Source organism: Hemiscyllium ocellatum, chromosome 11, assembly GCF_020745735.1.
Source record: "Hemiscyllium ocellatum isolate sHemOce1 chromosome 11, sHemOce1.pat.X.cur, whole genome shotgun sequence".
In the NCBI taxonomy this organism is placed as follows: Eukaryota; Metazoa; Chordata; class Chondrichthyes; order Orectolobiformes; family Hemiscylliidae; genus Hemiscyllium; species Hemiscyllium ocellatum.
In genome coordinates this window covers 84,774,168-84,797,379 of record NC_083411.1, presented here as the reverse complement: position 1 = coordinate 84,797,379, position 23,212 = coordinate 84,774,168, and the positions used below count along the sequence as shown (strand labels likewise).

The 23,212-nt window shown below is 39.7% G+C and overlaps 1 protein-coding gene across 3 annotated transcripts in view; it reads left to right on the top strand.

Annotated features, from left to right (window-relative positions):
- The window catches only part of LOC132820470 (kelch-like protein 4), a 310,868-nt gene that overhangs the window by 256,738 nt on the left and 30,918 nt on the right, over positions 1-23,212 (top strand). For all 3 annotated transcript variants that reach the window (XM_060832644.1, XM_060832643.1, XM_060832642.1), the window contains exons 5-7: positions 9,082-9,294; positions 10,438-10,624; positions 11,363-11,587. In XM_060832644.1, coding sequence (XP_060688627.1) covers positions 9,082-9,294; positions 10,438-10,624; positions 11,363-11,587 — 625 coding nt within the window. The remainder of the gene's footprint in view (positions 1-9,081; positions 9,295-10,437; positions 10,625-11,362; positions 11,588-23,212) is intronic.

The window sequence follows — 23,212 nt, the reverse complement described above, 5'->3', positions numbered from 1 at the left end:
AGAATGGTCAATACTGTTAAGGCTATGTTTGTTGGTATCTGTTACATGGCTTAAGAAATTATTGACAACTTGGCTTCCTGGACCATGGAAGAAATTAAGAAGCATTTATACTGGAAGCATATGTAGGTCAGCTATTGATCAGTATATAGCAACCTCACCTCAGAGTCAAAAAGCTTCTTGGTGCCCACTTCAGGGTCTTGAGCACTCCAGTATATCGACAATGTAATTGTTGCTACATTTCAAACGTAATTCCTTGGCTATGATTTGGAGATGCCGGTGTTGGACTGGGGTGTACAAAGTTAAAAATCTCACAAAACCAGGTTATAGTCCAACAGGTTTAATTGGAAGCACAGTAGCTTTCGGAGCGACGATCCTTCATCAGGTGATTGTGGGGCTCTGAAAGCTAGTGCTTCCAATTAAACCTGTTGGACTATAACCTGGTATTGAATGATTTTTAACTTCCTTGGCTATAAAATGCTTTGGTACATTTAGTAGCTATTTGGTACCTACTATATAAATGCCAGTCTTTTTTTTATGTAAGTAGTAGTTTTCCTTACAATGATGAACAAGTGGCAATCCAACACAGTGCCAGTTACCAGTTACACGATTTGTTGAATGTTGTTTTCTGCATTGGGATTTGAATTCATGACCTCTGGGTCCATCATAAACTTTACTGTACATTGAGATGACATTTCATATCGCAGAAAGTAGAATTAAAAGAGCAAATTTTTACTTGCCCCAGAGGTGTTTACAGAGGTATGTCAAAAACAATTTGATGCTTTTGATTGTTTTCACAGCCTTAACAGTAAGTGAACCCTTGACAAGCTGCAAATCTATGTTGAGAATACACTGAGTAACCAACACATTGGTATGGAATATAGAATTCCAAAATCAGCATCAATCTAACTAGAGGGTCTATCAAGAACAGTTGAGGTTGTAACCTCATGATATGCTGTAGTTAGTTTCTAAAGAGCTAATGATGCTGTAAAGGTTTCTTTTTCACAATATGAATCTGGAATTCAACTTTAGAGAATGCCCAAAGCATCTAATCACCAAATAATAAATTAAATAGGAGCTACAAATAGAACTGTCTGAATTTATTGTAGTCCACACAGCAACTCTATGATCCTGATTTTATTTACATTGAGTGGAGAACCTAACATTTTTTATTATATATAAAAGGAAAAGCTACAGCTGAGTTATGGCTAATAGTTATAGTAAGATTAAGTATGGAAATAGTAAATGCCATTAATTTTTGCTCTGTTTATGTAAAAGCGTGCATGCTTTCAAGACTTGGAATCATGTAGAATTACTTCTGTAGTAATCAGTAACTGTGGGCCGAATCTTGCAATGTTTTTGGGTACGTTCAAGTTGCATTACAATATTTGGAAGCTTTGTCACCTCAAGGGCAAATAAGTTCTATCACACCCATTGTACCAAACTTTATTCACGAAGACCTGCCATGACAATATGGCATCACTCTCTCCTCATTTCCACCCAATGTACCACACACTGTTCCAGGAACAACTTGCCACTCAACAGACATCTGAGAATTCATGTCATTCCCGGTGTCTGTGCCGACTTTAAAAGGCTGTTGTGTACATGGATGAGCACTGACATTCCAAAGCTAACCTGAATGGTTCCTTGCATTTACCCAGACATGGTAGACAGGGAAAGATTGGTGCCCACTTTGCAGGCAGCTTCCTGAAACCTTGCTGGATGGAATGGTACTTATGTAAGATTTCTTCATCCAGTGGAGGCCATGACATCAGCCCACGTGAATCTACTTCAAAATGGCCACCTGAGTTTAAAGAGTCTCAGCTGTCTCTAGAACTGAAGGAAGAAGGTCAATGTCCTTCATTCTGCCAGTGTAGGTGCCACCAGATTCTTTTTGATGTCTCACACTTACTCTACCTCTGCTACTCTACCTCCCAGCAAGGCTCATTCTCTCCCACTCTCATTATTTACTTGTTCTCTAGTCCCCAACATCACCATCTCTGCATGGTCTCTGTACTGCCTCCTGACTTGCTCAGGAAATCTCCCTCCTGCACCAACAGAAATGTGTCACTCATTTTCATCCCCAGTGCTACCTATACCCCTCTCATTCTAGAGGCAATAGTCCACAATAGAGCAGAAAGAGTCATGTCCGGAGGTGTACTGTCCATGACAATTCTGACTCTGACAGGCCTGAGCAGGACTTACCCTAACAGACATCACTGTCCGGAGGTTATTCCCTTGAATTGACTGTGACCTGCTGACAGCCATGATAAGCTCCTTGGCTTTGTGTCTGCCCTAAGTGACAGAGGGAGACAGCAGTAATATGAACCTATTTCTGGCTGAGTGGCAAAGTATAAAGTGGTAAAGAAAGACAATGCAAGACCAAGGATACTGTCAGTAGCCAGGTGGGACTGAGAGTATAAGCACAATGAGAGTGAGTGAAGAGTCTGGAGCTGCAGCCTGGTGTGTGCATGAACATATTGTCTTTGCAGCAGCATTACAATAATAATTTCTGATGTCACCTAAGGTTCAGCATTGATGTGCAAAAGTGTCCTGTAAGGGAATTGGAGATATGCCATGATATTTCTTTAGAGGTTAGCACATGTCAGATACCAATGCTGGGGAACATTAGGTGAGTGTGACCACTGTCCACAGAGTGTGCCCTGAGTTCTTGATGCCCAATGATTAACATGGAAGTCCTTCATGGCAAGAGGTGAGCTGAATTCATCAGTTTCCTTATGGTTTCCTTGTCGGGTTTTCACAATATCTGGCTTTTGTGGAGAGTTTGGTAAGATGAGTTGACCAATGTTAATCCCTGTCAGTTGGCATTTTACCACTGCCTTGGGAGAATCCTGCTGCTCTACTTGTGAAGGTCATAGCTGATGGAACGTGATGGTCTTGACATCGAGATGGGCCACCACACATTTTACCAAAGCCCATATCACTGAGACCCCTATAAAGGTTTCACCTCTTTTGTTCTGGACAGGGATAGCAGGGAACTGACTTTTTGTGATCTTACTGTTCCTAATGAGAATAATTTTGAAAAAGATGTGTATCTTTGTTAACTCCTGAATATATGATCAATTTGAATATTCAGCAACAAACTTTACATAGGCTTAAACTAAGGGAGTTATTGATTTATGTGTTTACCCCAAAAAGCTAATGCTTTGTCACTCACTGAAGCACTCACATTCACCAAAAATATTGTGCTTTTACAATTTACGAACTGAAGGCTAGTTTGTAATTCACATATTTGTTCATCTTGAAAAAAGGAATGCATTATCAGCCTGATAAGGAAGACATTTGTACCTCGAAAATAAGAATTATAGTCAGCAATAGATTATTCAGTCCACTGAGCCGGCTCCTGGATTATAGTCTAAGTGGATTCAACAGCCACAGTCAAATTGGCATTGTTGCAGCATCCCCTTGATGAGTTGATTGTTTGGCAGGTCACAAAATAAGCTACTTCTAGTCTTGATATCAGGAATCCAGGTCTCATGTCCAATGCAATTGCAGTGCACTTGACATTGCTACTAAAACAGTGGTTATTGAGACTGCCTACATTGTGGGATTGGATCATCCAATGTATTGAGCAATTCAATGAGTACAGCATCAATAAAAGGTGCTCTTTCCAAATGTTTCTCCAAACTGCTTTCTTAAATCTTAAATGATATGTGTTCTTAGACTGTTACCATGGCAGAGGATTGCAATTTTCAGTGAAATACTAGTCAAATTTCTAGACTTGTAATTTGCATACCAACTTACTCTGACCCTTTGGCTGCACCTCTCATCACTTCCCTTGCTGCCCTGATTCCAACTGACATTCCAACTCGAGACTGCTCACTGCCTGCCTCCTCTCACTGAGCTGCTGCCTCATGGTCTACCACTCCCTATAAGCAAGGGAGCAGGGTGGTGAGGGGGACAGAGGCAATGAGCCTTCAGCCATTGGGCAGCATGAACAGTAGTAATCATTGTAGTCAGTGAATGAATCAAATGAGGGCCAAGCAAAGTAATGAATATTGGCCATAGTAGTAAGGGGTGTGGTGATGGACCAGTGAAGACTAGGGCGAGCAAGTGAGTGGTGAATATTCCATGGTGGCACAACAATAAATTTAGTAGCACTTCCATAAATCCCTATGGGCAGAATGATGGCAACTCCCTTCTGAGTGCATATTGATGACAACTTTCTGTTCTTGTGTATTTGGCAGGAGATATATTGCAGATTACCCAGTAACTTGCCTTAAAATTTAGTTCTTTATAGCACTCTTCCAAATTTGGCAATGGACATAAGTTAATTAACCTCAAGGTTAATTCTGCCTGCAACAGTAGTAAATTCACCAACTTTAAGAGTGTTTAAATAGTCATTGGATAGGTGTATGGATGAGAATTGAATAGTGTAGATTTGATGGGTTTCAGATTGGTTTCACAGGTCAGTGCATCATTGAGGGCCGAAGGTCCTGTACTGCGCTTTATGTTCTATGTTTTATGTTCTAAGGCAAGTCTTTATGTTTGCAGACACCCACGCTGGGATTTGAGATAATTAATGTCTTACTTCAGGAGGACCTACTTTAGTCAGTTTGGATGGCTTCATGATATGAGTATTTACAATTCTTTATTCTGAAATGTCTGCTTAATATTTTGTGAGAGTTATAGTCATTAGAGATGTACAGCACGGAAACAGGCTCTTCAGTCCAACTCGTCCATGCCGACCAGATACCCTAACCTAATCTACTCCTATTTGCCAGTAATTAGCCTGTATCCATCTAAACCCCTCCTATTCATACCCATCCAGATGCCTTTGAAATGCTGTAACCATACCAGCCTCCACCACTTCCTCTGGCAGCTCATTCCATGCACGCACCAACTTCTGCATGAAAAGGTTGCCCCTTTGGTCCCTTTAATATCTTTTCCCTCTTACCCTAAAGCTTTGCCCTCTTGTGCTGGAATCCCCAACCCAGAGAAAAGACATTGACTATTAATGCTATCCATGCCCCTTATGATTTTATCAACCTCTATAAGGTCACCCCTCAGCTCTCGACGCTCCAGGGAAAACCTATTCAGTCTCTCTCTCTGTCTCTCTCTCTCTGTTTCTGTCTCTGTCTGTCTGTCTGTCTGTCTGTCTCTCTCTCTCTCTCTAATCCTCCAACCATGGTAACATCCTTGTAAATCTTTTCTGAACTCTTTCAAGTTTCACAACATCCTTCCAATAGGAAGGAGACCAGAATTGCACACAATTTTCCATAAGTGGTCTAACCAACATCCTGTATAGCTGCAACATGACATCCCAACTTCTGTACTCAGTGCTCTGACTAATAAAGAAAAGCAAACCAAATGCCTTCTTCACTATCTTATCTACCTATGACTCTACTTTCAAGGAACGATGAACCTGCACTCCAAGATCTCTTTGTTCAGCAACACTCCCTTGGACCTTACCATTAAGTGTATAAGCCCTGCTCTGATTTGCTTTTTCAAGATGTAGCACCTCACATTTATCTAAATTAAACTCCATCTACCACTCCTCTGCCCATTGGCCCATCTGATCAAGATCCCATTGTACACTGAATTAACTTTCTTCACTGTCCATTACGCCTCCAATTTTGGTGTCATCTGCAAAATTTACTAAATGCGTTTTTATAAATACATTAAGGACAAAAGGGTAACAAGGGAGAGAATAGGATCCCTCAAAGATAAGCAAGGTAGCCTTTGAGTGGAGCTGCGGGAAATGGAGGCGATACTAAGTGAGTATTTTGCATCAGTGTTTACTGTGGAGAAGGACATGGAAGATATAGAATGTGGGAAAATAGATGCTAATGTTTTGAAAAATGTCCATAATACATAGGAGGAGGTGCTGGTTGTCTTGAAACACACAAAAGTGGATAAATCCCCAGGACTTGATCAGGTGTGCCCTAGAACTCTGTGGGAAGCTAGGGAAGAGATTGCTGGGCCTCTTGCTGAGATATTTGTATCAGCGATAGATACACGTGAGGTGACGGAAGACTGAAGTTTGGCTAACGTGGTGCCACTGTTTATAAAAGGTGGTAAAGAAAAGTCAGAGAAATATAGACCAGTGAGCCTGACCTTGGTGGTGGGCAAGCTGTTGGAGGCAATCTTGAGGGACAGGACTTACATGCATTTGGAAAGGCAAGGACTGATAAGGAATAGTCAGCATGGGTAGTGCGTGGAAAATCATGTCTCACAAACTTGATTGAGTGTTTTGAAGAAATAACAAATAGCAATGATGAGGGCAGAGCAGTGGATGTGATCTATACGGACTTCAGTAAGCGTTGGACATGGGTCCCCATGGGAGACTCGTTAGCAAGGTTAGATCTCATAGAATACAGGAAGAACTAGCCATTTGGATACAGAACTGGCTCGAAGGTAGAAGACAGGGTGGTGGTGGAGGGTTGTTTTTCAGACTGGAGGCCTGTGACCAGTGGAGTGCCACAAGGGTTGGTGCTGGGTCCTTTGATTTTTGTCATTTATATAAATGATTTGGATGTGAAGGTAGGAGAGCATGGGGTTTGTTTTATAGTTCAATGGCTAAGAATCAGGTGAGATCTTAGTAGCAATCTTTTGCACCCCAGTACCCATAAAGAAAAGTTAGTTCCAGAAGATTCTTGTCAGTTTGAGTTTTAATAGTTATGAATAGGGCACGCCTTAACTGCACACAACAGTTTAAACATACTATAGTTTGTTATTTCTGATCTCTTGTGCCAAAAGGTTCTAGATTTTCCACCTAATTGTTGTTAATTTAAATTGTAATTTACCAATCATAGTAAACCCTGTTATGCAATAGCAATCTTGACCAAGACGTAATCTAACCACCTCCCCATTACAGACATTTAATGGCAATACTACCACTGAATGCCCTATCACCAACTATTTAGGAATGAGTATTGACCAGCAACTCAATTGAATGAGTTATATAAATATTGTAGTTACAAAAAGGAGATAGGCATTCTGTGATAAATTTCTCATGTTATGAATCTTCAAAACCTGTCTAACATCTAAATGACACAAATCAAGAATATGATGGAATACTCTCCAATTTCTTGGATAAATGAATGCACAATTACACTAAAGAAGTGCATCAACATTCAACGCATACTTCATCAAAACCCTATTCATCACCTTAAATATGCATCTCTCCATCTCTGGCTCACAGTGACAGTAGTGTGAATCATCAACAGGAGCAATTTACTAAGGCTTCTTCGACAGCATCTTCCACACCCAAGACCTCTACCATCTAGAAAAAAACAGAGACAGCAGATATCCCCACATTTCACCACCTCTAAGTTCTCCAAGTTGTACACCATTCTTTCACTGTCAAAATCCTGGAACTTCCTATCTAATGGCACAAGACTACAGTTGTTCAAAACAGCAGCTCACCATCACCAACTTGCCTTTGGCAATCAACGATTGGCCAGCAATGATGGCCATCAGTGATCCATGATTAATAAAACTCATTCCAACTATGGCCCTATCAACTTTTAGCAGAAATGTGACATTATTTCCACATTCCTGAGCTTCATACTCCAATTTGTAAAGTCCCAATGTTCTTAACTATTTTACATCAAATATAGTGAAGGGCAATTGCTTCTGAATCTATATCAATGTTGGTTAACAGATATGTGGCAGAGCAGTTGGTTAATGTCTGGTCATTTTTAAGAATTAAGGCCTGTATATAGTTCTTACTTATTAAGAATAGTGTCACATATAAACATTTCTAATTCAATCCAATATATTGAAGACTTGTTCCATATGTTTTTCTCTGTGTATCTTTTTCTCCCCATTGGCAGATTGACTTGGTTGTTGAAACAAATCTGTCAAAGAAACAAGAGCAGATGTTTCTGAGGAATGTTATAGAATATTATTGATGTTTATAAGCTTTGGCTTTATACAGAACTTCTATCATATTGAAATGTCTCAATGTGCTTTTCAGACCAGTAATTATTCATTAGATAATGAGGGAGCCATACCCTGTCAGCAACATTGTATAAATAGTAGGAAGATGAATAACTAGTTGAACATAAGCCAAGTGTAATCCAGCCATTTGTTTTGTGAATCCCTGAAGTTCACACAAGTTGATAAATGCAGATTTTGATATCCGACATGTTTCTATCCAAGCCACTGTGCTGATTTGTTCAGGTTAGCACTCCCATGGTTAGCTCTGCCTGTTGGAGTGCATAGTTCAGCAGAAAGAATATTGGGAAAAAAGTACCTAAGCAGACTCTCTTCCACCTGAGGCAGGTGTTTATTTGCGCATAAAAGCACTCTTGGCTCCTTTATAAAATTTGTTTCATATCTTTTTTCAGTTCTTGAAACTTTCTAGTACCTGTATTTTTAGGATTTAACCTATTGGTTAAATGTCCGGGGTGTGGTGCTGGAAACGCATAGCAGGTCAGGGAGCAGGTGAGGAGCAGGAGAATCGATGTTTCGGACAAAAGCCCTTCATCAGAAACCTAATGAAGGGTTATGCCCGAAACGTCGATTCACCTGCTCCTTGGATGCTGTCTGACCGGTTGTGCTTTTCTAGCACCACACTCTCGACTCTGATCCTCCAGCATCTGCAGTCCTCACTTTCACCTATCGGTTAAATGCTCCATTCTTCTGGAAGTCTGGATCTTCTTGGATGTCAGGGTGTTGCCAACGCTATCATAAATTTTCTCTTGCCCTCAAGAATTTGTTTCAAATGCTGGATCATTAAACTACTGTTGACTTCACCTTAGAGCTTCCATGTGCAGTAAAGATTGGTCTGGGTTTCTCTGGAGAGTTTTAAATCATTGCTTAGTACTATTAGCTGATATCATCCATGATGATTGACCTCGTCATGCATCAGAGTGTTTGCCGAGGTCATTTTAGTGCACTTTGTGTTATAGCTCTGGAAATCAATAATATCTTGGATTAACAGTAAAGAAATTGAAGCAATATTCAGTAAAACCTATTACCATGCTCAAACAGAAATGTTGTGGCCAATTCCTGTTTTATTTTATGAAGGTAAAGAGAATCTTATAATTTTATCAACATATTATGTCAAAAACATTTGCTTGTCTCCAATTTTTGTTTCATTGAATTGCTGTGCAGGAACATTTCATGGAAGTGATTAAGAATCAAGAGTTCCTTCTGCTCCCTGCCAGCGAGATTGAGAAGCTCCTTGCTAGTGATGACATTAATGTTCCTGATGAGGAGACCATATTTCAAGCTTTGATGATGTGGGTAAAACATGATTTGCAGAAGAGACAACAGGATCTTGCAATGCTCCTGTCTTACATCAGACTGCCTTTGCTGTCTCCACAGGTAAATGTATAGAAAATTGTCAATACACTGTTCCATACAGTGTTTAATATGAGTTAACTACTACATGAATTTAATATTTACTTCTTTTGAAGAAGTAATTTAATATTGTGATGGTAATGTTTCATTATCAGTGCTACATCCTGTACATGTTTCTGATGAGAACACAAGAGCAATTATAATTGAATCGACTATATAGGAACAGAACGGTTGGACAGTTAAATTTGCCAGATAACTTATTCACCCTGAAGTCCCCAGGAGTCTTTGAATCCCAATTGTAACCTTTTCTAATGAGTAGCTAGTGAAGATTCCAGATCAAACCCAGCTCAGCTCTGGCCTACAGTTGAGGAGGAACCAACTGATGTGATTTGTTTTAAATTTGACAGCCTGAATGATATCAGGAGAGGCACAAACGGCTTATACTCTTTGTATCCTCAGGAGGAGAGGAGTTCTCCTCTAGCCCTCATGAAGATTAGGGGCCTCATCTGCTGTCGTGTTGCCCACATCTCACCCCTTTCCATTTCATGTGATGTCATTGGAGCCCATTCCACCATCCATGTGGTCTTTTCCACCACTTCCAATTGATTTCCAACTAGAAATCACCCAGGTCTACTTCAGAAGTGAGAAAATTTCTGCTTGATACTGTTACCTTCATGCTTAAAGTCACTGCAGTTAAAATCTGGTCTCTTCAGGCGATCCCCAGGTTGCAAACGGTTTTTGATCTGGAGTCTGCTCGCAAGTCGATTGGTATGCATTTCAGAACACACTACAGGACAATGCAAAGAAACTATTTGCAAGTTCATGAAATGTTTATATGTTGGGTATTCAAAATTACATCCCTGTATAGGATTGTGTGTGTAAGAATGATCATTTGTAAGTTGAACCTTTATAAACTAGAACCTCCCCCCACCCTCCCACACCCCCATCAAATGCCATATGCGTATCACAAACAGTTAGCGGCTGTAGTCCCAAAATTAATAAAGCCAGCTCTTCAAAAAAATCGTAATTCCTTACATAATTATACTTGCATTCTCTGCAGGTTATTACACAACAGTATCCCAAGAAACAGAATGAAATACTAGTTTGGAATGTTACAAAGAGTGATGTGGACAAATGGTGACTGATGAGTTCTATATTTCTTAATAGTTTTTGGCTGACTTGGAAAACAATTCAATGTTTGCTGATGACCTGGACTGTCAAAAACTACTTATGGAAGCTATGAGGTATCATTTGTTGCCAGAGAGACGACCCATGATGCAAAGTCCCAGAACAAAACCCCGAAAGTCTACAGTTGGAGCACTTTACGCTGTAGGAGGAATGGACACTACCAAGGGTAAGAAAGAATAGGCGACTGAAGCATGTATTACTAAACCTATAAAGACTAACCATTTACGTTTTTTTTGCAGCAGCCGCCTTTGCATTGACCTATCAACTATTTGGATTCAATAGAGTAGACATAGTGTAGCTGCTTCTTCCACTTAAAAATTCAGAACAATATGAGTGAGATTAGTAAGAATTTCATCAAAGGGTATTATAAATTTGGACAAAACACACCTCTGTGCTCTTCTAAATGTTTTATGCTTTCCCTCAATTCCCTTATTTAATTTTTCATAAACCTTCTTTAGTTGCGATGTTGAAACTGAATTTACAGAAGTCACCAAAATTAATCCTTACTTAACTTCAAGGAGATCCATGATGGTGACTTGGGAAATCTTGACCTTTCCTCCGACAAACTTTTGACTGTCATGCTGTGTTTTCCTGATGGACACAGGTAGGTGTAGAATCTTCTACAGGAGTTTCAATGAGGAGCCACGTTTCACAACTTCAATTTGCAGAATTATGTTGTTATACAGTTCATTGTACCACACGAATCTCTACACTTTTCTGTTTATCCATGACTGTACACTTGTGGATGAATTATTACTTTCAACAATAAATAGACTTTCAGATGATCTGTTACTTCTAACAACTCACCATTGTTTTTTTTAAGTCTAGTGATTGATAACACAACTGAATTTAAATTTTCTAAACTTACAATGTTTCTCTGATATACCATTTTACATTTCTACAGGGGCTACAACAGTAGAAAAATATGATCTCAGGACGAACAATTGGATGCAAGTCGGCACAATGAATGGAAGACGGCTGCAGTTTGGCGTGGCAGTGATTGATAGCAAGCTGTATGTGGTCGGTGGGAGAGATGGATTAAAGACATCCAACACTGTAGAATGCTACAATCCAACAGCCAAGGTCTGGTCCATAATGCCACCAATGTCGACACACAGGCATGGCCTAGGTAAGTGATGACAACTTGTGGCTTCAAAAACAAAAGAAGTCTATCGAATATATTATGATGCTTATAGAAATTGTTAATTTTTAAAAGATATGCATTTCCCAATGGCCAGCAGAAAGAATAACATGGGCTGATTTCACATTTTGAGACTTTTCCCAAAACAAACAAAGATCAACATCGACTAAATATTACATAACAGGCAGCTCATACGTTAAACCGCAGAAAATATATTTGCATGGTATTGGTCATATTATTTAAGGAGATAATAAGGTGCATTAGGGGTAATTCAGAAATTCATCAGACAAATACTTAGAATGAGTAGATTGTGTTGTAAATAAAGTTTGATCAGGCTTGGCTTGCATCCACTGAGTTTTAGAAAACTAAAATAAGGCTTAATTGAAATCTTTAGGGGGATACATATTTAAAGATCACACATGTCCATTTGAAAAAGTGGTTATAACCCCCCCAAAAAAAACTCTTGATGAATCGTGGGTCTTTGGAATTCTCTTTGAAAAGGTGGTGAAAGTAGAGACCCTTGATCATAATTTAAAAATTGCACATCATTCACTTAAGACAGAGATGAGGAAAACATTTTTTCTGTCAAAAGGCTGTGAATCTTTGGGATTCCCTTCCCTTGGCAGTGGATTTTTAAATATTTTCATGGAATTGGCAGATTCTTGTTTACTAAGAGGATGAAAGATTATCAAGGGTATGCAGGAATATCAGCCTGACATTAGCATCAGACACAACAATGGCCATCCCTGGGTATATCCTATCCTTCTGCTACAACATGCTCAGCAGAGGTGGCAACAAAGTGGCATGCAGCCAGGAGAGAATGGTCTAGGTGATTTCAACATTGACAAGGACACCAGGAGGTTTCATAGCCATCTCAACAACATATTACAGCAATTGGGTCAAAGTCCTGCAATGTGCATCCTAACAACACTATGATTGCAGCTATATCATGTGGATTGCAACAATTCAAAAAGGCAGCTCATCACTGCCCCATCATCAGGTGTGATTGGTGTTTGACAATAAATACTGCCTCTGCCGCCAATGCTCACATTCTGTGAGCAAATAATTTTTAAAATTACACAATATCATAGAGCATTGAGTACAGCAAAACCAAAGAAAATGTTTTAAAACATTTTGGTTTGTTAATCAAACTTATCTTGAATTCATCAATTTGTGAGGAACAGGTGTAAAATCAATCCTACCATAAACAAGACATTTTGCTTATTTGTAAGGCTTCTTCTTATATCATATGCCGGATTTTCCTACTCGGCCAATAGACTCTAAGCATGGGACTTTAGTCCTTTTGGAAATAAAGCTGAAAATCAATTGTACAGCAACCAACTACAGAGTTATTTTGCCCCAGGCTATGAGCAGTAAATTAACATCTTAGTGAGGCAAATAGTCTATCATCTGCTTCAATCTTGTCTTCTAAAAGTTTGAAAAGCATTAACAAGGTAGAAATTAAGCCTACAGACTTAAAATTATATATATTCAGATCTGTACAGTGTATCAAAAATAAATGATTTAGAATTGAGATGTTTGCATTTGTATTATCTGTTATTACTGCAGCCTTTAAAATTCTGCTTGAAACTTGAAGCTAGAACATTCCTTTCACAAAACCTTTCTAAATTAGAATCTATAATGAATTTGTATATTAAGAAATCTTGCTTGGTCTCAAGTGACATTTCGTAGGTCAGTCTGTTAAATCAAGAGGATGTATGATGATTCTTCAATGGGTACATTTTTGAGTTTCTCTCTTCCTAAAGTATAAAAATCTCAAAATGTAGAAGAGGATAGCAAGTAATAAAATATTTGTTGATTTTTTTTATTAGTCAAGATGATTTCGGTTGTACCTGCAGGTCATGTATCTGAGATATTCAGAAATTGAAATTTGTATTTGGTGGTAGTTTGCCGGTGTGAATGACCACCTGTCTAACATACTGTTCCGCTGAAGTTAAGTTGGCAAGGAGTAAAACCACTGCCAATTTATGGGGGCTCATTCTTTGCTACTTTTAAGGACCCCTTTACCTGATAAAACTTCAGCATTCCTATTTAATATGAGATTATAGAAAGTAAACAAGGAACAAAATAAAACAAGTGATTAAGGCCAGAAATTTCTGCAACTGTTCTAAGTGATTTACTTTCAGAAAACAGATTGCTGTCCTTGCTATAATTTTGCTTCTCCACCAATAATCTTGGTTCTTTATTTCTTTTAGTAAATATTGAAATGTCCAACAGCTTTATTTTACATCTTAGTTTTTTAACTACTTTACTAGTTAGAGAAACAGTTATTTAAAGCATTACTGCTGTGAGTCAGGAATATTGGGTGTTGTCTGTTAGTCTATCTTTGGAGAGAATATTGAGCCTTCAGTAGGTTTAAACAGGGACTGGTTTATTCTATATGGAGGAAATGTATACCAATTTACAGGAGTATGCTCAACTCTTCAGAAACCACGAACAAGCTTGCTCAGGTCTCTCTCTTGTGCTCTTTTACATCTTGGTATCAGACAAGCCCTAATTATACATCACTTGTCAACTCTTGGTCCATTCTTTTCGCAGTCATTTTTACATACCACTCCATCCTCTCTCTCCATGTCTATGACATTACAGATTCAATTTTATTGGATACTTGTCAGGCTTAGAAGATCGTTAGCAGGTTTTGAGAAGATTTGTAGCTCAGGTTGAGGTTCTGGATGTAGGTTTGCTTGCTGAGCTGGAAGGTTAATTTTCAGATGTTTCATTGCCATACTAGGTAACATCATCAGTGAGCCTCCGGATGAAGCACTGATGTCATGGCCCGCTTTTTAATATGTGTTTAGGTTTCCTTGGGTTGTTGATGTCATTTCCTGTGGTGACATCATTTCCTGTTCTTTTTCTCAGAGGATAGTAAATGGTGGTGTTAGGTATATGTGTCTTTGTTTCTTCTAATGTAGTCAGTATTTCCTTGGCCAGGTTGATGTTGATGGATGTGAACAGGACTGTTACATCAAAGGAGACCATTATTTCATCCTCTTCTATCTTGGTGCCTTTGATGGTCTGCAGGAATTCTTGGGTGGGTTGGATGGAGTGGCGTGAGTCTCCTTTGACATAACAGCGCTGTTCACATCTATCAGCATCAACCTGGCCAAGGAGACACTGACTAGACTATTAGAAGAACCAAAGACACATACACCTAACACCCCCAACTTCACCAGTGACTATAATTGCAGACACTACAGACACCTCTGCTTTCCTCCATTGCCAGCCTTGATTTGTCACCCCTTCTAGCAGGGATCCACTCACTGTTCCTATTCCTTAGAATCCTGTCATTTGTCTCATTCAATTCTGCCATTCACCAGACAATATCATCAAGCTAGTGGACCTATGCCTTACCAATCCACTTCACTTTCAACAACAAAACTTACAGACAAACCAACAGAACACCTATGAGACCTCAGATATTAGGGTTCATAGCAGATGCAGTAATGCAGAGACTTGAACAAACAGCTCTGTCAACCATCCACCCAAACTTTTGGTCTGCCACATGGATGACACCTTTGTCATCACTAAACAAAACAAATCAGAGGAAGCCTTCAAGACCATCAATAAACACCATTACTGTCATAAAACTTACTAACGAGGAAGAAAACAATAACAAACTGCCATTCCTAGATATTGCAGGAAAGCGAACAGCCAATGGGGAACTTCAAACCAGCATCCACAGGAAAACAACACATGCTGACCAAATACTGAACTACAGAAGCAATCATCCCAACACCCACAAATGAAGCTGCATTAGAACATTATTTCAATGAGCCACCACATACTGCAGCACAGAGGAACACGCAGAGCAGAGGAAAATCACCCACACAGTATATTGAAAAAGAATGGGTACCCAATGAATTCAGCCTGCTGATTTCTCAGCAACAAATCCCAACAAGCAGACAAAATTTATCCAGAAACCCAGCTGCTGTCCCTTACATCAAATACATCTCAGAAATGACTGCCAGACTACTCAGACCTCTTGTTATCATGGTAGCCCATAAACCCACCCACCAACACACTAAAATAACAGCTAATAAACTTGAAAGACCCTACACAGACAACAAGCAAAACTAATGTCATTTACAAAATACCTTGTAAGAACTGTAACAAACACTACATTGGACAAGCAAGCAGAAAACTAGCCAACCAGGATATGTGGACATCAATTAGCCCAAAAATGATATGACCCATTCTCACTAATATCCTTACATACAGATGAGGAAGGACACAACTTTGATTGGGACAATACATCCATCTTAGGACAAACCAAACAGAGACACATGAGAATTCCCAGAAGCATGGCATTCCAACCGGAACTCTATCAACAAACACACTGACTTAGATCTCATTTACCACTCCCTGAGAAAAAGAATAGGAAATGACATCACCACAGGAAATGACATCACCAACCCAAGGAAACCTAAACACATAAATAAAAAGTGGGTCATGCCACCAGTTCTTCATCCAGAGGCTCACTGATGATGTTACCTAGTATGGTGATGAAACGTCTGAAAATGAACCTTCCAACTTAGAAGGTTGTCTTTTTCTGAATTTTTGTTTCTTGGCTTGATGGCCTTTGAGGCTTATAGTTTCTGGTCATTTATGAAATTCTGGTTCATCCAAATGTATGACCGACAAGTGACTTGGGCAAATAGAAATAAGGGGCTGAACCTTTTCTTTTGGTGAAGCAAGTATTGCATTGAGTTTTTTGAGAGATTTTGCTGTTGCTAGTTTTGTGAAATAGCCTCTCAGTGTCATTGGTGTACAGTCAATGGTACCCAATACCTTGGAGAAGCCAGCTATGTCCCTGAATCCAATTGCCCAGGCTGCAATACTGATCTCTGCATTTGGAAAAAAAATGAACCAATGCGACCTTACACAAATGGCATCAGTCACTGTTCTGATGCATGATTGAGAGATCCCACACAGGTCATGCCTCATTCCCTGGATGGAGCAAGTCTGCAGCAAATACAGACCTGGGAGTCTGTTGAGTAATCTTTCAAAAGGATTCTAAGGAACAGGAACAGTGAGTGGATCCCTGCTAGAAGGAGTGACAAATCAAGGCTGGCAATGGAGGAAAGCAGAGGTGTCTGCAGAGGTCTGTAGTGTCTGCAATTATAGTCCCTGGCACTGAAACCCTTACTGATGCCCACTCTGCTCCTCTGTGCTCCACGTGTGGAGGTCATGGTGATGGCCACTGCTGCTACCATCACCTCCCTTAGCCTACCATGCCCTCTATTGCTGTTCTGTACACCCCCATACTGTATACCTAGGGTTCCCCCACCACTGTCCTTATCTCTACTTCTGCTTTCCCGGCTCCCCAAACCATGACCTGCCACTGCCTGATGAGAGTCTTGCCATGATGCTTGTGGACAGCATAACAGATGGCATAAGATGCTCTCAATATTGAGATGGACCTTGTCATTTGTCTCATTCAATTCTGCCATAAACCCCATCATAGCCCATGTCATTCTGCCCATTATTCCTCTTTCTTTTAGTGTATAGTACATTCTGTAGTTTGTTGCAAATACAATCCCATTGATTATCAGCTCCCTAGATGATTATACCTTTCCCATGGTTTTGTACCAAAGATATTCTCCTTCTATATGCTTGTGAAGATTCTGTTGGGTCTGCCATTATGTCCTTGCTACTAACACTGTGCCTGGAGAAACAAATATACATTATTGAGAATCTGTACTATTCATCTAGTGTGTAAAAGCGGGGTGCTGGAAAAGCATCCATTCCTGATAAAGGGTTTATGCCCAAAACATCAGTTCTCCTGCTCCTTGGATGTGCCTGACCTGCTGTGCTTCTCCAGTGACACCTTTTTTGACTCTTAATTCTCTAGCATCTGCAGTCCTCACTTTCTCCCATTTTTTCATCCAATGTCAGGTATTCTTCCTCAGAAATTTTACAACTGGTTTAGCTCTTAAGTTATATTCTTTGGCAGATTCACTATTGATTAAGATGCCGTCCATATGATGTATTACTGCCTTTAGGTCCTGTAGAATGTTCAACATAGTCCTTTGGAAAATTTCTGCAACTGACATTATGCCACATGATAAACAACAAAAATAAAAAGGAGCAATGCAGATTGTTAGTAATTTTGACTTCTCATTCAATGGGAACTGACAAAAGCCGTTGTTTATATCCAGAAACAAGAACAGAAATAGCTGGAAAGCTCAGCCCGTCTGGTAGTATCTGTGGAGAGAATATAGAGTTACTGTTTCGGGTGCAGCAACCCCTCCTCCAGAACTTGGACTTTACTGAAACTAAAAAGATTAACTCTGCCTTCTCGCCAAGACGCTGCTGCCTGCTGAGATTTTCTAGCAACTTCTGTTTGTGTTTCTGATTTCGAGCATCTGCAGTTCTTTGTTCTTTTTTTGTTTACTGTCTACACCCAATTTTGTAAACATGATATTTTCTGACAAACATGTCACGTGTTAACCCACCGTGGATACCTTCTTGCTATGATCTCATTAAATCGAGTGCAGTCTACATAAGTGCAAAGAGAACCTTTAGATTCAGGAACTGAAACTATTCCAGATCACCACTGTATCTTAATGCTAGGAGGGATGAAACTTATCTCGTGTCACTGAAGCTGCACTTCTTTCCTTTACGTGATAGCTTTCTTGGTGTAAGTGAGGTCTGCAGATGCTGGAGATCAGATCTGAAAATGTGTTGCTGGAAAAGCGCAGCAGGTCAGGCAGCATCCAAGGAACAGGAAGCATCCAAGTGTGGCCTCCTCTATATTGGGGAGACAGGCAGCCTACTCGCAGAATGTTTCAGAGAACACCTCTGGGACACCCGGACCAACCAATCCAACCACCCTGTGGCTCAACACTTTAACTCCCCCTCCCACTCCACCAAGGACATGCAGGTCCTTGGACTCCTGATGAAGGGCTTATGCCCGAAACATCGAATTTCCTGTTCCTTGGATGCTGCCTGACCTGCTGCACTTTTCCAGCAACACATTTTCAGCTTTCTAGGTGTGTAAAGATATACAGGTTTAACATGTCTTTGCAAATCTTCATAGACCAGTAATTAACTTTAGCATGTCTTTTCTCAAGTGATTCCTAGATGTTTGCTGCTTAGTTCTTCCTTTTCTGATAAGTTTAAAATCTATGCAATGCTTCCAATATATACTTTCTGTCGTACTAAAGTGTCGGCTGTTGCTTTCCCTTGATGTTAATTTGATTGGGCAGGTGACGGTTCCCAAATCCAGGGAGGCTCAGTTTCTGTGTATCCCTAATGCGTTTGAACAAAGTGGTTTGGGGAGAATACCACTCTTTTGTTTTCCATGGATGACCGTTTGGCAAAACTAGTCAGTAGTAGATTCTTCTCAAAATTTGTTGCAGACTTTAGATTTTGGCAAATACAACTTTGACTTGTAGTCTAGATGTATCAAGTCATGCAAGTGATTTTTGTTTCCAATTGACTGCCTTTTAGAATTGCATCAGCACCAGAAATCTTTCAGCGTGCAATGTCTCAAATCCTTTAAGGCAGTTTACCTATTACATGGATGACACACTGATACATGGTATGACTTAGAAGGAGCATGATCAAAGAAGATAGGAAGGTTTGATAGCAATGCTCAATAAAAAATGTCAAGTCCCAAAGATAAGAAACATGTCCTATGAGGCCACAAGAGCATTAGACTTAAGAACGTAAGTAAACCATTCAGCCAGTCAAAACTTCTCCACTACTTATTGATATAATACTGAACTCAATTTTACTGCCTCATTGCCATAATCTTTGATTCATTTAATAACTAAATAATCTATCCACCTCTGTGTTGAACATACTTCATGGCCCAAGCTCCACAGCCATCTATAGTAAAGAATTCCGCCAATTGACTTAGACAAAAGAAAACTCCTCATCTCTGTCTTAAATGATCAACCCCTTACTCTGAGAGTGCCTGCTGGTTCTAGTCTCTTCTTTAAAATTCTTCCATACCCCAAAATCAACTAAGTGAACCTTCTCTGGACTTCTCCAATGCTAATATATCTTTCCTTACATAACAGGACCAAAACTGTTTGCAGTATTCTACATGTGACCTGTCCAGTGCCTTCTACAGTTTTAGCAAAACCTTCCTTCTTTTATTTTCCTTTCCCTTGGAAATGAAGGCCAACAATCAATTTGCCTTGTCTGTTACTCGATGAACATAGATTATAGCTTTGGCAATTCATGCATGAAGGCCCCCAAATCCCTCTGTGCTGCAGCTTTCTGTGTTCCTTCTCCATCTAAATAATATTCAACTCTTCTATTTTTTGTGCTAAAGTGTGTAACTTCACATTTTAACACACATTGTGCCGTCTGCCATATTGGATTTGAAATCCATGTCCCCAGAAATTAGCCTGGGAGTTCAGGATTACTAGTGACTTTGCTAAATGTCACTGTTCAGATTACACTTCATACATTCTTAAGTCACATTATACAAGGGAGAGAATCACAGTAAATTCCCAGAGGACAAAGGCAATAAGTGACCACCAAAAACCAACGGTGTCAATGATATTCAATGCTTTTTAGAAATTGTCAACCAAGTGGAGAAGATCAATCCAAATCCTTCTGCTTTCACACAACATCTAAGAGAGCTTTTGAGAAGAGGTCCACGCTAACTTTGGAGTCGGGAGCAGTTTGGAAAATAAAGGAGAAGTCACTCTCTGTAGATGTATTAGCTCACCACAGCTTCAGAATATCCTCAAAAAGTTCTTGGAATATATCTCCCATGGGATTGTGCTCAGTGCTCATTCACAAGTCGACTTCCCATCTAGAGTACTGACAAAAACAGAGCAATTCTATGCAACAATTGAAAATGAAGCTTTAGCAGAAATGCTAAATGATAATGTAAACTGTTTAAAGTAATTGTAGAAACTGTCATCAAAAGAGTGGTGAGAAACTTGGGAGGAGATGTAATGTAATGTAATGTTAATGATGATGTAACTGACAATAAACATATACTGTCAATACACCAACATGAGAGAACTGAAAGAACTGTACTAGAAAACAACAGTCAATATTCTATTTATTAAAACGGAGTGCTGCAGATGATGGAAATCCGAGCCAAAAGCAGAAGTTTCTAGAGAAACCAGCAAGTCTGGCAGCATCTGTGGAGAGGAAGCAGAATTAATGTTTCAAGTTCACTGACCCTTCATCAGAACTGGTGGGAACCAGGGTTGGGAGAGAGTGAGGGCAAAGGGGTGAGTGGATAGTCAGAGATGGAGAACAGAGGCAGAGAAAGATATCAGGCAGACAAAAGGATGAATAATGGTAAGCTAGGAAGATTAAAACCTGATAATGGGGACTATAAGTAGGTAAAAATGGGTATAGCTGCTGGAATCAGCACATGTCATGACAGAGCCTCAGTTGTGGGGTCAGGTAAAGGATGCAGAAGAAGGTATTCAGGTTCTAAAATGAATTAACTCAATGTTGACCCCTGAAGGGTGCAGGCCCCTCCAAGCAACAATGTAGCTTGTGCTGAGCTTTACAGGAGAACTACAGTAAGCTTGAGACAGAAATATTGGCCATATTTTTTAACTGTTACCAGTTTTGATGAAGAGTCTCTAAACTCAAAACAGTAACTCTGCTGTCTCTATGCCACACCTGCTGAGTTTCTCCAGCAATTTCTGTATATTTTTCAATTTGTTAAAATGTAAATAAAGCACTTATAGGAACTCCTGAAAGTCATGTAATTGTTTTCCTTAGAGAAGGTGGGAATAGAGATGTGGCAGACTCAAGAGTGAGATGATTTAACTAAGTACAACAGCTTTATGATTGTAGTTTAGACACCAAACACCCAGATGCCATGGTAGGCAAAATCCAAGAGGATAGAATAACACATGTTGGCTTCCATGAGAGCAGCAGAGTCCATGGAGACAAAGGCATTCACTTTCCAAGAAAATTAAAAGAAAGATAGGATTGGATCATTTTTGGCACCATTCTTAAACTCAAGATGACTCAAGGCATTTTACAACCAATAAGGCGCTTCTGAAGTGTAGTCACTATAGACTACGTATAGCAGCAAATTCAAAACAGAAGATCCCACAAACGGGTGTTAGGAATGACCAAATCATCTGCGCTTTTGCAAAGTGATATTGAAGGATTGATGCTGGCCAGGTATATAGCAGGAGTTGATTGAGTTTTTTTTAAATAGGGAACAAAAAAGTTTGATGATGGCAGAGCAACAGACATTGTCCATATCGACTTTTGCAATGTGTTCAACAAGATTCTGCATGGTAAACTGGTTATAATGATAAGATCACATGGAATCCAGGGGAAGCTAGCCAATTAGGTATAAAATTGGCTTGAAAGTAGGAGACAGAGAGTGATAGTGCAGGGTTATTTTGCAATCTAGAGGCCTATGACCTGCAGTGTGCCACAAAGATTGGGCCCACTTTTTTTTGTCATTTATCTTAATAATTTGGATGTGAATATAGAGGTACAGTTCATAAGTTTGCAGATGACATCAAAACAGGTAGTGTAGTGGACAGTGAAGAAGATTATCTCAGAATACAAAGGGACTATGATCAACTGGGCCAGTGGACTAAGAAATGACAGATGGAGTTTAATTCAGATAAATGTGATTTGTTGCATTTTGGTAAGACAGATCAGACAGTTAATGGGAAGGCTCTGGGGAGTGTTGCCAAACAGTGAAGCCTAAGGATTCAGCTGCACAGTTCCTTGAAAGTGGAGTTGCAGGTAGACAGGGTGGTGAAGAAGGCTTGCCTTCATTTGTAGAACATTGATTACAGGAATTGGGATGTCATGTTGCGGCTGTACATGAACATTGATGAGGCCACTTTTAAGATACTGTGTACAATTCTGGTTCCCCTTCTGCAGGAAGTATGTTGGTAAACCTGACAGGGGTCAGAAAGGATCTACAAGGATGTTGCTGGAATTCAAGGGTTTGCAACATAGGGAGAGGCTGAATAGGCTGGGGCTTTTTTCCCGTGGAGCATTAGAGACTGAGGAGTGACCTTATAGAGTTTTATAAAATCATGAGGGGCATAGGTAGAGTGAATAGCCAAGATGTTTTTTTCCAAGAGTGGGGGAATCCAAAACTAGAGGGTTGAAGGTGAGAAGGGAAAGACTTAAAAAGGACCTGAGGGGTAATTTATTAATGCAGAGTGTGTTGTATCTTTAGAATGAGCTGCCAGAACAAGTGGTGGTGACAAATGCAATAACAACATTTAAAAGACATCTGGATGGGTATATGAATAGAAAGGGTTAAAAGGGATATGAGCCCAATGCTGGCAAATGACACTAGGTCAGATTGGATATCTGGTTGGGGTGGATGAGTTGGATTGAACGGTCTGTTTCCATGCTGGCTGATGCTATGATAGAAACAGTGTAAGGAAACAGCAAGTGAATAATGTATAAACCTCTCTGAAAGATCAATAATTTATAACTATTGACATAAAAAAAATCCCTGATACATTGCACCAATGGAGCAATACTCAGAGGCACAAGTAATCATTTCTATTTAAATGATTAGCCACTTTTTGTGTTTTAACATTCTACTGAATTAGTGCAAATGCCACATACTCCTATAAATCCAACAAAAACATATGATCTTTTTTCACTGCATAG